This window comes from Salvelinus sp. IW2-2015, unplaced genomic scaffold, assembly GCF_002910315.2.
Source record: "Salvelinus sp. IW2-2015 unplaced genomic scaffold, ASM291031v2 Un_scaffold2323, whole genome shotgun sequence".
Taxonomy (NCBI): domain Eukaryota; kingdom Metazoa; phylum Chordata; class Actinopteri; order Salmoniformes; family Salmonidae; genus Salvelinus; species Salvelinus sp. IW2-2015.
In genome coordinates, this window is record NW_019943648.1 from 17,197 (window position 1) to 30,749 (window position 13,553).

Below are 13,553 nucleotides of genomic sequence, written 5' to 3' on the forward strand. Positions count from 1 at the left end.
TTTGGTCTTTGTCTCAGAAGTTGTCATTACTTCAGCTGGTAGCTCAGGACAGCTCAGCTCACAGGTAAGAGGACGGTTAGAGAAGTGTAGGACACTTCTACCCTCATATGTTAAACACCGTACTCACTGTTATAGTCAGTTCTACAGTTCTACCTCATATGTTAAAACACCTGTACTCACTGTTATAGTCAGTTCTACAGTTCTACCCTCATATGTTAAACACCTGTACTCACTGTATAGTCAGTTCTTACCCTCATATGTTAAAAACACTGTACTCACTGTCATAGTCAGTTCTACAGTTCTACCTCATATGTTAAAACACCTGTACTCACTGTCATCAGTTCTACAGTTCTACCCTCATATGTTAACACCTGTACTCACTGTCATAGTCAGTTCTACAGTTCTACCCTCATATGTTACATCACCTGTACTCACTGTCATAGTCAGTTCTACAGTTCTACCCTCATATGTTTACATCACCTGTACTCACTGTTCATAGTCAGTTCTACAGTTCTACCCTCATATGTTACATCACTTACTCATTGTATAGTCAGTTCTACAGTTCTACCCTCATATGTTACATACCTGTACTCACTGTCATAGTCAGTTCTACAGTTCTACCCTCATTACTGTTACTCACACCTGTACTCACTGTCATAGTCAGTTCTACAGTTCTACCCTCATATGTTACATCACCTATACTCACTGTCATAGTCAGTTCTACAGTTCTACCCTCATATGTTACATCACCTATACTCACTGTCATAGTCAGTTCTACCCTCATATGTTACATCACCTGTACTCACTGTCATAGTCAGTTCTACTCTCATATGTTACATCACCTGTACTCACTGTCATAGTCAGTTCTACAGTATGAAATGATACAGTACATACAGCCTATATAATTAATGAATCTCTCATGTACACTGAGTGGTGGGGGTCAGGCTGCAACACACACCAAAAAAGCTGTGAATATATTCCTGTACCACGTTGTGTGTGTGGCTATGTTCTTTATATCAGTAGTCAGTATTTCTATTCTCTTATATCTTATCATCTTTGTTATTTTAGAGACCCTTCATGTTGGATGTTCCAGCTCTGCTGCTGACCAGTCTGGAGGAGCTCACTGAAGAACAGCTGAAGACATTTCAGTCTCACCTGACTAGTGACCAGCTGCCTGGCTTTCCTCCCATCCCAGAGAGTCAGCTGGAGAACACTGACAGACAGGAGACAGTGGATCAGATGGTGAAGAGATATGGCCCTGAGAGAGCTGTGAGGAACACACTAATGATCCTGAGGTTGATGAATCGAGTAGACCTAGCAGTGAAGTTAGAGAGAGATCACACTAGAGGTAATATAACAACAATGTACATCATTCTATACATCACCATCACAGTTCAGTGTAGGTCTAACCAGAAAGAACATTCAACTGACTTCATAATAACATTCAGCAGCTCCTCTTTTATAATGTTTATTCATGATGTATCCAGGTGACCCCATTATGATTAAACAACAATCCAACATTCATTACATTCCATACATACAGTCACCAATACAGTAGTGAAGATTTCACAAACAGATGAGACTTTCTAATCATGACTGTATATCTCTTCCTGAGCTTCCTAATCTGGAAGATGAACCAGAATAATCTGGCAGAGAAGTTAGAGATCAGAGAAGTAGGATTGTAAACAAGAACCCTAACTGACTCTCTGTCCCCCCTCCTGTCTTCTCCTCTATTTCCCCACTTTCTCAGGTATTCCCACTGCCTCATTCCAGTGCTTTCCCCCACCCAGGTCCTACGGCTCAATACAACCCTTTCTCTCCAGATTCTCTTCCTTCCTTCCCTCTGGTTCGTCTAAGCAGTTGTTGTCATCAATATCTGGTAGCTCAGGACAGCTCAGCTCACAGGTAAGAGGAAGGTTAGAGAAGTGTAGGATCACTTCTACCCTCATATGTTAAACACCTGTACTCACTGTTATAGTCAGTTCTACCCTCATATGTTAAAACACCTGTACTCACTGTCATAGTCAGTTCTACAGTTCTACCCTCAAATGTTACATCACCTGTACTCACTGTCATAGTCAGTTCTACCCTCATATGTTTAAACACCTGTACTCACTGTCATAGTCAGTTCTACAGTTCACCTCATATGTTACATCACCTGTACTCACTGTCATAGTCAGTTCTACAGTTCTACCCTCATATGTTACATCAACCTGTACTCACTGTCATAGTCAGTTCTACCTCATATGTTAAAACACCTGTACTCACTGTCATAGTCAGTTCTACAGTTCTACCTCATATGTTCATCACCTGTACTCACTGTCATTAGTCAGTTCTATCCTCATATGTTAAAACACTTGTACTCACTGTCATAGTCAGTTCTACAGTTCTACCCTCATATGTTAATACCTGTACTCAGTCATAGTCAGTTCTACCCTCATATGTTAAAACACCTGTCTCACTGTCATAGTCAGTTCTACAGTTCTACCCTCATATGTTACATCACACTGTACTCACTGTTATAGTCAGTTCTTACCCTCATATGTTAAACACCTGTACTCACTGTTAGTCAGTTCTACAGTTCTACCCTCATATGTTAAACACCTGTACTCACTGTTATAGTCAGTTCTACAGTCCCTCATATGTTACATCACCTGTACTCACTGTCATAGTCAGTTCTACCCTCATATGTTAAACACCTGTACTCACTGTCATAGTCAGTTCTACAGTTCTACCCTCATATGTTAAAACACCTGTACTCACTGTTATAGTCAGTTCTAACCCTCATATGTTACATCACCTGTACTCACTGTATAGTCAGTTTACAGTCTACCCTCATATGTTAAACACCTGTACTCACTGTATAGTCAGTTCTACAGTTCTACCTCATATGTTACATCACTGTACTCACTGTCATAGTGTTCACAGTTCTACCTCTCATATGTTACATCACCTGTACTCACTGTCATAGTCAGTTCTACCTCATATGTTAAACACCTGTATCACTGTTATAGTCAGTTCTCTTCTCTCCATATGTTACATCACCTGTACTCACTGTAATAGTCAGTTCTACAGTATGAAATGATACAGTACACACTACAGCCTAGATAATTATGAATCTCTCATGTACACTGAGTGGGGGGTCAGGCTGCAACACACCAAAAAAGCTGTGAATATATCCTGTCCCGTTGTGTATGTGGCTATGTTCATTTCTTTAAATCAGTATTTCTATTCTCTTACATCATATCTTTGTTATTTTAGAGACTCCATGTTGGATGTTCTGCTACTGACCACTCTGGAGGAGCTCACTGAAGAACAGCTGAAGACATTTCAGTCTCACCTGACTAGTGGTGATGTTAGGCTTTCCTCCATCCCAGAGAGTCAGCTGGAGAACCTGACAGACAGGACACAGTGGATCAGATGGTGAAGAGATACGAACATGAGGGAGCTGTGAGGAACACACTAATGATCTGAGTTGATGAATCGAGTAGACCTAGCAGAGAAGTTAGAGAGAGATCACAATGAGGTAACATACCAAATGTACATCAATCTATACATCACCATCACAGTTCAGTGTAGGTCTAACTAAAGAACATTCAACTGACTTCATAATAACATTCAGCAGACCCTCTTTTATTTATTGATTGTATCCAGGTGATCTCATTGAGATTAAACAGAAGCAATCATTCATTACATATAATATATAAAATCAACAGTACAATGGCTAAGTAGACTAGGTAAGATATTACAAGATAAAAACAGATTGCACTGTCTAATCATGTCACGCCTGCTCCGGCTCCCCCTCTCTGGCCCTCGAAGGCACCAGGCTCCCCAGCATTACGCACTCCTGCCACCATAATTACGCACACTGCCTCCCCCCATCACGCGCATCAGCGATTATTGGCTCACCTGGACTCAATCACGTGCCATTTCCTCCCCTATATCTGTCTGTTCCCAAGATCTGTTCCCCGCTTCAGGAATAATGTTTTTTTTGTCGTTGCATACCGGGTTCTGAGGGTGTCTCTGTCCTGTTTGATGTCTGTTCCTTATTAAATGTTCAACTCCCCGTACCTGTCTCTTCTCCAGCGTTGGTTCTTACAAATCATGGCTGTACACTCTTCTTGAGCTGCCTATATTCAAACCAATCAACAGAAGAGTCCGTTAGTAACAGTAACGTTTGTAGGGGACAAACTTATTGACAGTACATACAATACTGTTATGAGAAAAAGAAGCCTGGAGGCGAGGCTAAACAATGCATTAATATATCTGACATGTAGAACATCTCTCTCTCTCTGTTCCAGCTTGCTGCTGAACTCTCTGGAGGACGGAACATAAACGAGCTGAAGACATTTCAAAACTACCTGACTAGTGCAAGCTGCTGGCTTTCCTCCCATCCCAAAGAGCCAGCTGAGGAACACTGACAGACAGGTCACAGTGGATCTGATGATGAAGAGTTACGGCCCTGAGAGAGCTGTGAAGATCACACTGAGGATCCTGAGGTGGATGAATGAGCATGATCTCACTGAGAAGTTACAGAGTGATCACACAGGTAAAACAACATGAATCTGTTCTTTAAAAGTTCAATTAGTTGTTTATAGTACATTGGTGAGGCATCTTTCCTTCACACAATGAGAAACCGCCGGCCCTGAGGAAGCTGTGGAGATCACACCGGAGATCCTGAAGAAGATGAACTGGGATGATCTGTCAGAGAAGAAAAAGAGAGAGGTGAGGAGGAGAGGGGATGTTTGGGTCACAACAACAATACTGCTAAAAGACTGGAGACAGGCTGACGAACATTGACCAACAGAAAGAGAGTCACCAAATGAAATCCTCTTCTAGTTGGCTTTCATCTAGCAAGGGTTCAATTGGAGTGAGGAACAAGTCAGAGTACTGACAGGCTTAATGCCATGGAGAAAGTTAAACATCAGAGTTTATAAGTTTACCTAATGATGTAGAAGTTAAAACATCAGAGTTTATAAGGCTGACCTAATGCATGTAGAAGTTAAACATCAGAGTTTATAAGGCTTACCTAATGCCATGTAGAAGTTAAACATCAGAGTTTATAAGGTTTACCTAATGCCATGTAGAAGTTAAACATCACAGAGTTTATAAGGCTGACCTAATGCCATGAGAAGTTAAACATCAGAGTTTATAAGGTTTACCTAATGCATGTAGAAGTTAAACACAGAGTTTATAAGGTTTACCTAATGCCATGTAGAAGTTACATCAGAGAGTTTATAAGTGACCTAATGCATGTAGAGTTAAACATACAGAGTTTATAAGGTTTACCTAATGCCATGTAGAAGTTAACATCAGAGTTTATAAGGTTTACCTAATGCATGTAGAAGTTAAACATCAGAGAGTTTATAAGGTACCTAATGCATGTAGAAGTTAACATCACAGAGTTTATAAGTTTTACCTAATGCCATGTAGAAGTTAAACATCAGAGTTTATAAGGTTTACCTAATGCCATGTAGAAGTTAAACATCACAGAGTTTATAAGGTTTACCTAATGCCATGTAGAAGTTAAACATCACAGAGTTTATAAGGCTGACCTAATGCCATGGAGAAGTTAAACATCACAGAATGTAGAATAGTGTACTATTATAGTGTACTACTGACCCTCCTCTGGTAAGACCTTCGCTGTAAAGACAGACAGACAGATCGACACCGACCGACCAGTTGAATATTTAATGAATAAGGCCCGAAGGGGTGTGGTATATGGCCAATATACCATGGCTAAGGGCTGTTCTTAGACACGATGCAATGCGGAGTAAACAGCCTGCATACAGCCCTTAGCCGTGGTATATTGGCCATATACCACAGACATCAGAGGTGCCTTGTTGCTATTATAAACTGGTTACCAATGTAATTAGAACAGTAAACATAAATGTGTTGTCATACCACGGCTGTCAGCCAATCAGCATTCAGGGCTCAAACCACCCAGTTTATAATAACAGATATTTGTTCAGTGTATATTGTTTTTACATTTTAGTGGTTTCCAGAGAACAATGATCAGGAGGACAATGGAACATACCGGTAACTTGGTCTTCTCTTACTTGTTTTTACAGTTATAGTTTTCATTTTATGAAAGGATAATAGATACATTTAAATGTAACTTATTTCACTTTAAGAATTTGAAGTCATATAGAACAGTTCATGCCATTTGTCATTATAAAAGAAGAACCCACACACTGCTCTTGCCAGAATCCCTTATTTAAGATCTAATTAAACAACGTGAAACTGGCAGGTATTTATTTTGCTTTTAAGATATCATTGAATTATTCCCACACACCTACAACAAGCAAACTCAGATGTGCGAGTGCTTTTCCTATTTGAAATGCAATTTATGTCATACATTTGTCATACACTACAGGTTAGAGTGCCCCAGGGCAGGTCTGTTCCAGTGCAGTATAACAGGCCTGGTGTTTAGGATGGAGGGAGAGGTGCTCTATAGGACAGTCCACTGGGACATGAGGCTTCTAGCCCAGAATGGCAAGAGACCTGCAGGACCCCTGTTCAAGTTTACATGCCTTAAGGGGTCTGTCAGTCAACTACACCTCCCCCACTGTGAGATCTGCCCTGGTAACTACACTTCCCACACTGTGAGATCTGCCCTGGTAACTACAGTTATATAAGAACATGTGATTGTATGTGTTTCTTATTGTTACTTTCTAACCAACAATGCTGTTTTCTTTTTCTTTCCCAGGTGGTGGATGTGACTTCCTGTCTGTAGCTCATGTGACTGATGACAACATTGAGTTTATCCCTCCTCATGAGACAACAGACACACATGTCATAATAAACATCAGTGGATTCTGTGCTTATGGCCTCACCAAGAATAAGGATGCTCCTGTCTTCCCTATCAAAGCCCAGGTGTTGTTGTTCTACCAACCATCAGATGACCCTGACCTGGAGTCTGTACTGCATGTGTTGTTGCTGCCTCGGAACGTTGTCCTAATGAAGGTGACAACTGTAATGCCATAACAGACATTTTACTTATTGTCCTATCGGTGATTTGAAATMAATTCTGAATCCTAGTTATTGTTATTGTGAAGATATTTTTCTCTCAACAAGATAATCTACTACTCTACTCTAGGTGKAAGAGGAGAGGGCGAGGAGGAACGGCATGAGAGAAACCTTCATTGAAACAACCTCTGACTGTGAACTGACCCCTGATCAGATTTACAGCCTCTCCACTGATGGGTATCATAAGGTGATACCTGAGGTAGTGATGGTTAATAGTTTAACATCCACTGAATAACAGGAAAAAGGACTTGATTCAATCAGATCTGCATTAACACCTGATAACCGACWACTGCATTGCAGCTTCATTGTTTTTATTTAGGCGATGTCAGAGGTGTAAAACCATTAGATGCACTGAGTGACATTAGTAGTAATCACATGCAGCCTTGTTATAAATTGGAACAGTGGAACGTGTTGTAATCTACACCTTGATCAGGCTGATGCAGGTGTGGTTTTGTGACAATGACAAGAGCAGCCGCTCAGTGATTTGAACTCCAATGCAGTTCCACCTCCGACGTATCACCTAAATAAAACCAATGATCTGCAGGTGTCGGTGAGCTTGGGTCAGTGCTGGAACTGATTGAACCAAACACTTCAGGAGGAAGTTAATGTTGTTCAACGCCAAATGTTGTATAATTCCATAAACTGACACTGTCTTGTTTGTCCATTTTTTGATCCAGACCAAAAAGTTTGATAATGATAAAGACTACGAAAACTACACCACAACATTTGCGGTATTCTTACCTGCCAAAGTTAAAAAAGCTGAACTGACATTGAAGAAGAAGAAGAATATAGCCTGGTCCACATTAGACCTACTGTCCAGTCTATTTGTGAGTTGTGAATATCCATGGAAGGGTTTCTACAGATATCAAGGTAACAGTTCACATAAAACACTCCACGTTTTGTAAAGCACTAATCAGTGTAATGTAAACTCCTAACTCCAAAGGAGAGATAGGCCTACCGCTGGGAAGAGTAGCATAATTAATGACTGAGATTATTAACCATGTGTATATTGTACGAGCAATACAACTGAATGATACTATTTTTCTGATATATATATTTTTCTGATATAAATTGATCATACTTTTAACGTTCGTAATATATACACTCGAGGTTATAGACCCTTTTTCTCCTCTCTGTCCCAGCCCCTCTCCCTGCAGCCACTCCTGCCAAACCCCCTACTTTCCCAGGACGAGACTTCATTACAAAACACAGGATTGCTCTAGAAACTCGCCTGGGACTCTTGCAGCCCATTCTCTTGCATCTGGAGGATCACAAGGTTCTGAATGCTGAGGAGAGGGAGGAGGTGGTCAGTAAATCCACCAAGACCCTACAGAACCAAGCCCTGCTGGACATGGTGGTAAGGAAAGGGGATGAAGCCCAGGAAGTGTTCTACCAAGTCCTGAGAGAAGCAGACCGCTTCCTGGTCAGAGACCTGGAGAAGAAGAAATCCTGAAAACCTGCAAAATCGGCAGTGTATCAAATACTTGTTCTCCCCACAGTACATGCATATAAAATATTGATGAAACAATTGATTTTCAGGACAAACTCTTAAAATGAATGAAAACAAGGAAAACAAAACCTGTAGCTATTATATTTCATTAATCACTTAAATGTTCAATATGGGGAAAATACTACATTTCCCACAATGCATTAGTTTAATGCACAAACAAATGAAATGGTTGGAGGAAATATAATGGTATATTCTAAGCACAAAGGTTAATAGAGTATATGAACATTGTTTCCAGAGAAAAGTTATATTTTCTTTGGTATCTGGAAGTGTGACCTGTAAGATTCAATTAAACTCTCATGTTCTGTGACTGAGTGAAATGTCTTTGAATTGCACTGAATTAAATTATACTTCCACATTTTTTTGGCCTGGTGGTAGATCGGTCAACATGCCCTTGAGCAGGGCATTGACCCTGGATGCTTCTGTGTGTGGCTCTGAATGGGATTCTGTTGGACTGTAGTTATTGCAGGGCTTTACTGCAAGTATATTGTATGTTTCAAATATTGAATAAATAAAATTACAAAAAAATTATACTTCCTGTCACTCATTCAGWTTCTACATCCTGTGGTGTAGCCAATTGAAATTTAATCTTATGAGTTGAATGGGAGTCAATTCCCAAATTCTTTGAGCACAAACCTGGTGTATAAAATATCTGATATCATATTAGGAAATCAGTCAATTGATATGAATTATTTAGGCTCTAATTTATGGATTTCACTATTGGGCAGGGGCGCAGCCATGGGTGGGCATAGGCCTACCCACTTGGGAGCAAGGCCCACACACTGGGGAGCCATGCCCAGCCAATCAGAATGAGTTTTTCCCCACAAAAAGGCTTGATTACAGACAAAAATGCTCATCCGTTTCCTCAGCTGTCCAGGTGGCTGGTCATAGACGATAAAACCGGATGTGGAGGCCCTGGGCTGGCGTGGTTACACTTCGTCAGCGATTGTGAGGCCGGTTGGATGTACTGCCAAATTCTCTAAAACGACGTAGGAGTTCGCTTATGGTCGAGAAACAATCATAAAATTCTCTGGCAACAGCTCTGGTGGACATTCCTGCGGTCAGCAGGCCAATTGCACGCACCCACAAAACTTGACATCTGTAATGTGTGTCAAAACTGCACATTTTAGAGTAGCATTTTGTCCCCAGCACAAGGTGCACCTGTGTAATGAGCGTGCTGTTTAATCAGCTTCTTGATAAGCCACACCTGTCACATGGATGGATTATCTTGTCAAACAAGAAATGCTCACTAACAGGGACGTAAACAAATTTGTTCACAAAATTTGAGAAATAAGCTTCTATGTTGTGTGGGGTTCTTTTGTTTCAGCTCATGAAACATGTTACCAACACTTTCCATGTTGCATTTATATTTTTGTCGCAATACATATCGTATCGGCACCTAAGTATTGTATTGTGAGGTCCATGGAAATTCCCAGCTCTACTAAATCACAGATTGCTCCTTTAAGATACTTTTCATTAAATGTTTATTTGGAAGCCACTGATTTGATTATCTCAAGTCTAGTTAATCTTCACGGACAGATGGATGGACAACAGCAGTAGGAGCTGCAGGCCCATGAGGCTGGACCTGGGCGGGGCCTGCTGGCTGAGGTGCAGGCTGATGCGGAGCTGGAACTGCCTGAAGCTGGATAGGAACTGCAGGGCCATGAGCCTGGGCCTGGACAGAAGCTGCTGGTACTGGTGCCACAGGRCCGTGGGGTTGGACSAGGACAGGAGCTGCAGGTGTAATACATTTTACAACACAGAACCATTAGAATACATTTTGTTTTATTCAAATGGGATTTCCTCTTATTATCATTGTTTGTGATGAGGTGGCCATCAGGGATGAGACTAATAGAACTAGAAGAGAACATATCATCATCATAGAAGACTTGATGAGAACATATCATCATCATKATCATAGAAGACCTGATGAGAACATATCATCATCATAATCATAGAAGACCTGATGAGAACATATCATCATCATAGAAGACCTGATGAGAACATATCATCATCATAATCATAGAAGACCTGATGAGAACATATCATCATCATAATCATAGAAGACCTGATGAGAACATATCATCATCATCATCATAGAAGACCTGATGAGAACATATCATCATAATCATAGAAGACCTGATGAGAACATTTCATCATCATTCAATAACAGCAGCACCTGTAGTTGTACTTCTATTCCTAATGCTACTTCCACCTACACCACATGTCAGAGTTCATCTGAGTTCAGCTCTAAATGTCTGTTACCTGGAAGCCAGACACGTCTCTCCCATTCATGTTCAGTGCTGCCATTTTCTTTCAGAAAAAGATCCAATTCTTTAACAACAGTCAGCAAGAACAACTGAAATGTGGGGAAGTAGTTTTCATAGGCCTGGAAATCCATAAATTCTGCTGTCTGGAACACAAAAAGCCAGAGTCAGTATCTACGATCTTACATGAAGTGTGAAGATACGGAAGTCAGAGTTAAAGAAATATCTAAAGTTGTAATCTCTTTATGACGTCTAGATAGTAATTACTGTTGGGGTGATCTTATATCCATCTGTAATATCTGTGGAGAGGATGTATGCTCTCTTCGGGGTTAGATTGCAGTGAGGATTTGTTTCAACGAAGGTTTCTTTGTCTCCATTCCTTCTCTTCCTCTCCTCTTGCACCTTGAGAATCAACAATGGACAGAAATGCTTCAATCAAATACACACGTTGTGCAAACTCAAGCCCTTTGTCAGAAMTATTATTATTTGTTTCTGGTTTGGTGTCAACAAGTATATGAACATGCATTATTGTGGCACAGAGAGAATGTTATTTTTCTATGTTGTGTGACACTGCCAGCCTGATGGAATTCCAGACAGACAGAAGTGGGATTTGAAATCTTAGTTACGCTTACCTCTCTGATCACAACATTTCTGGGAAGCAACAACACATTCAGGATGGACCTCTGTTCAGAGAGAAACGGTTGGTAGAATAACAACACAAGCCCCTGGATAGGGGAGATGGGAGCATCATCATCCGTGACATCACCATAAGCAGAGGATCCAGTGATGTTTATTATGACATGTGTGTCTGTTGTCTCATGGGGAGGGAGAAACTCCACGTTGTCATCAGTCACATGGGCAACAGACAGGAAGTCACATCCACCATCTAGGAAAGAAACAGAAACTCAATTGGATTTCCTCAATTTCTCTCATACTCTCACCTCCTTTTGAAAAAGGTCAAAGGTAATTGAAGAAGGAATGTGTAAACAAATGTGCTTGTATGTAATGAGACTCCTTCTCCACTAGCGAGTCATCAGGCAAATGACATTTACAGGGGTGGAATCCCAAATTACATGTAGTTAGTTGTGCTAGATGTTTCATAGATGAATGGAGAAGTAACATATTGTTTTTAAAGGTATGCATTTTTTTCTCTTATGAGAAAACAGCTGTTTCAAAGGGCTGATTTCGTAACTCTTCCGCGGGAGGATAGACCTGAGCATCCTCTTCTGCAGGAGGCAATCAGCATTCTATTATTATCATCATCATTAGTAATTATTACTATTCTTTTTAGGCAGACTTTGGTCCAATTGAGAATCGCCCAAAAGAGAACATTGAGCTTTCTCTGATATACTACAATAGCAATGACAAATGAGGCAATGAACAAATTCATTTACAATCTTGTTCAGGGCAGTTGAACATCTTTCATTCATGAAAATACTCACCAGAATGAATCTGACAGTGTGGGAGGTGTAGTTGACAGACCGACTTCTGAGGGCAGTCGATGTTGAACAGGGGTCCTGCAGGTCTCTTGCCTCTCTGGGATAGAAGCCTCATGTCCCAGTGGACTGTCCTATAGAGCACCTCTCCCTCTCCCTCCATCCTAAACACCAGGCCTGGTATACTGCACTGGAACAGACCTGCACTGGGGCACTGGAACCTAGAGGAAACAATGGTGAAGAATTACAATTTAATTACATTCCCTGAATATGATTTGAAAAATGAGGTACTGTCCTTACAAACTATTCATGAGAAAACAAGTAAAATAATACTGAGTTACCTGTATGCTCCCTTGCCCTCGTGATCGTAGATTTCTGGTTCAAAGTTTTCAAGAGACCTCTAAAATTGAAAAACAATAGATTGAAAAAGATTATGAAGAGAAATGTAATAGAAAACATATTCAACTTGTATTTCTTTCAGTGAAGTCTTACCAGGGGAGGATCAGTAGTACACCGGCTCTGGTCCCATACTCTACATTCTGTCTGTCTTATCAGTGAAGGTCTTACCATGGGAGGATCAGTAGTACACAGGTCTGGTCACTCTCTACATTCTGTCTGTCTTATCAGTGAATGTCTTACCATGGGAGATCAGTAGTACACAGGCTTGGTCCACTACTCTAACATTCTGTCTGTCTTATCAGTGAATGTCTTACCATGGGGATCAGTAGTACACAGGCTCTGGTCCACTACTCTACATTCTGTCTGTCTTATCAGTGAATGTCTTACCATGGGAGGATCAGTAGTACACAGGCTCTGGTCCACTACTCTACATTCTGTCTGTCTTTCAGTGAGGGTCTTACCATGGGAGGATCAGTAGTACACAGGCTCTGGTCCACTATCTTACATTCTGTCTGTCTTATCAGTGAGGGTCTTTACCATGGGAGGATCAGTAGTACACAGGCTCTGGTCCACTACTCTCTACATTCTGTCTGTCTTATCAGTGAAGGTCTTACCATGGAAGGATCAGTAGTACACAGGCTCTGGTCCACTACTCTACATTCTGTCTGTCTTATCAGTGAAGGTCTTACCATGGGAGGATCAGTAGTACACAGGCTCTGGTCCACTACTCTACATCTGTCTGTCTTATCAGTGAGGGTCTTACCATGGGAGGATCAGTAGTACACAGGCTCTGTCACTACTCTACATTCTGTCTGTCTTATCAGTGAGGGTCTTACCATGGGAGGATCAGTAGTACACAGGCTCTGGTCCACTACTCTACATTCTGTCTGTCTTATCAGTGAAGGTCTTACCATG

At 41.0% G+C, this 13,553-nt stretch overlaps 3 protein-coding genes across 5 annotated transcripts in view; 2 read left to right on the forward strand and 1 right to left on the reverse strand.

Moving 5' to 3' along the window:
* The window catches only part of LOC112073624 (uncharacterized), a 12,624-nt gene extending 10,473 nt beyond the window's left edge, over window positions 1–2,151 (forward strand). Inside the window, exons 5-6 of one of the 2 annotated variants that reach the window (XM_070440227.1) lie at window positions 1,094–1,348; window positions 1,751–2,151. In XM_070440227.1, coding sequence (XP_070296328.1) covers window positions 1,094–1,348; window positions 1,751–1,956 — 461 coding nt within the window. In that variant the 3' untranslated portion in view covers window positions 1,957–2,151. Of the gene's footprint in view, window positions 1–1,068; window positions 1,349–1,750 lie in introns of both variants that reach the window. The other variant, XM_070440226.1, reaches the window with a different exon arrangement.
* A 2,141-nt stretch (window positions 2,152–4,292) lies between these two features.
* On the forward strand, window positions 4,293–9,058 carry LOC112073623 (caspase recruitment domain-containing protein 8). 2 transcript variants are annotated; one of them, XM_024140883.2, is made up of 8 exons: window positions 4,293–4,549; window positions 4,634–4,725; window positions 5,996–6,039; window positions 6,377–6,585; window positions 6,710–6,966; window positions 7,100–7,228; window positions 7,707–7,899; window positions 8,172–9,056. In XM_024140883.2, exons 1-8 carry the CDS (start codon window positions 4,444–4,446, stop codon window positions 8,480–8,482), a joined length of 1,341 nt encoding a protein of 446 aa, XP_023996651.1. In that variant the 5' UTR covers window positions 4,293–4,443; the 3' UTR covers window positions 8,483–9,056. The 2 variants fall into 2 exon arrangements, with proteins under 2 accessions (XP_023996651.1, XP_070296326.1); XM_070440225.1 differs by lacking the exon at window positions 5,996–6,039 and having other exon boundaries at window positions 4,458–4,549; window positions 8,172–9,058.
* Window positions 9,059–10,003: 945 nt separating this feature from the next.
* Window positions 10,004–13,101, reverse strand: LOC112073626 (nacht, lrr and pyd domains-containing protein 1b-like). Its single transcript, XM_024140885.2, has 7 exons — window positions 13,026–13,101; window positions 12,581–12,639; window positions 12,246–12,460; window positions 11,436–11,689; window positions 11,071–11,205; window positions 10,802–10,949; window positions 10,004–10,270 (listed from the first exon to the last, which is right to left on the reverse strand). The coding sequence occupies exons 1-7, from the start codon at window positions 13,026–13,028 to the stop codon at window positions 10,059–10,061; spliced, it is 1,026 nt and encodes a 341-aa protein (XP_023996653.2). The 5' UTR covers window positions 13,029–13,101; the 3' UTR covers window positions 10,004–10,058.
* Between the last annotated feature and the right edge of the window lie 452 nt (window positions 13,102–13,553).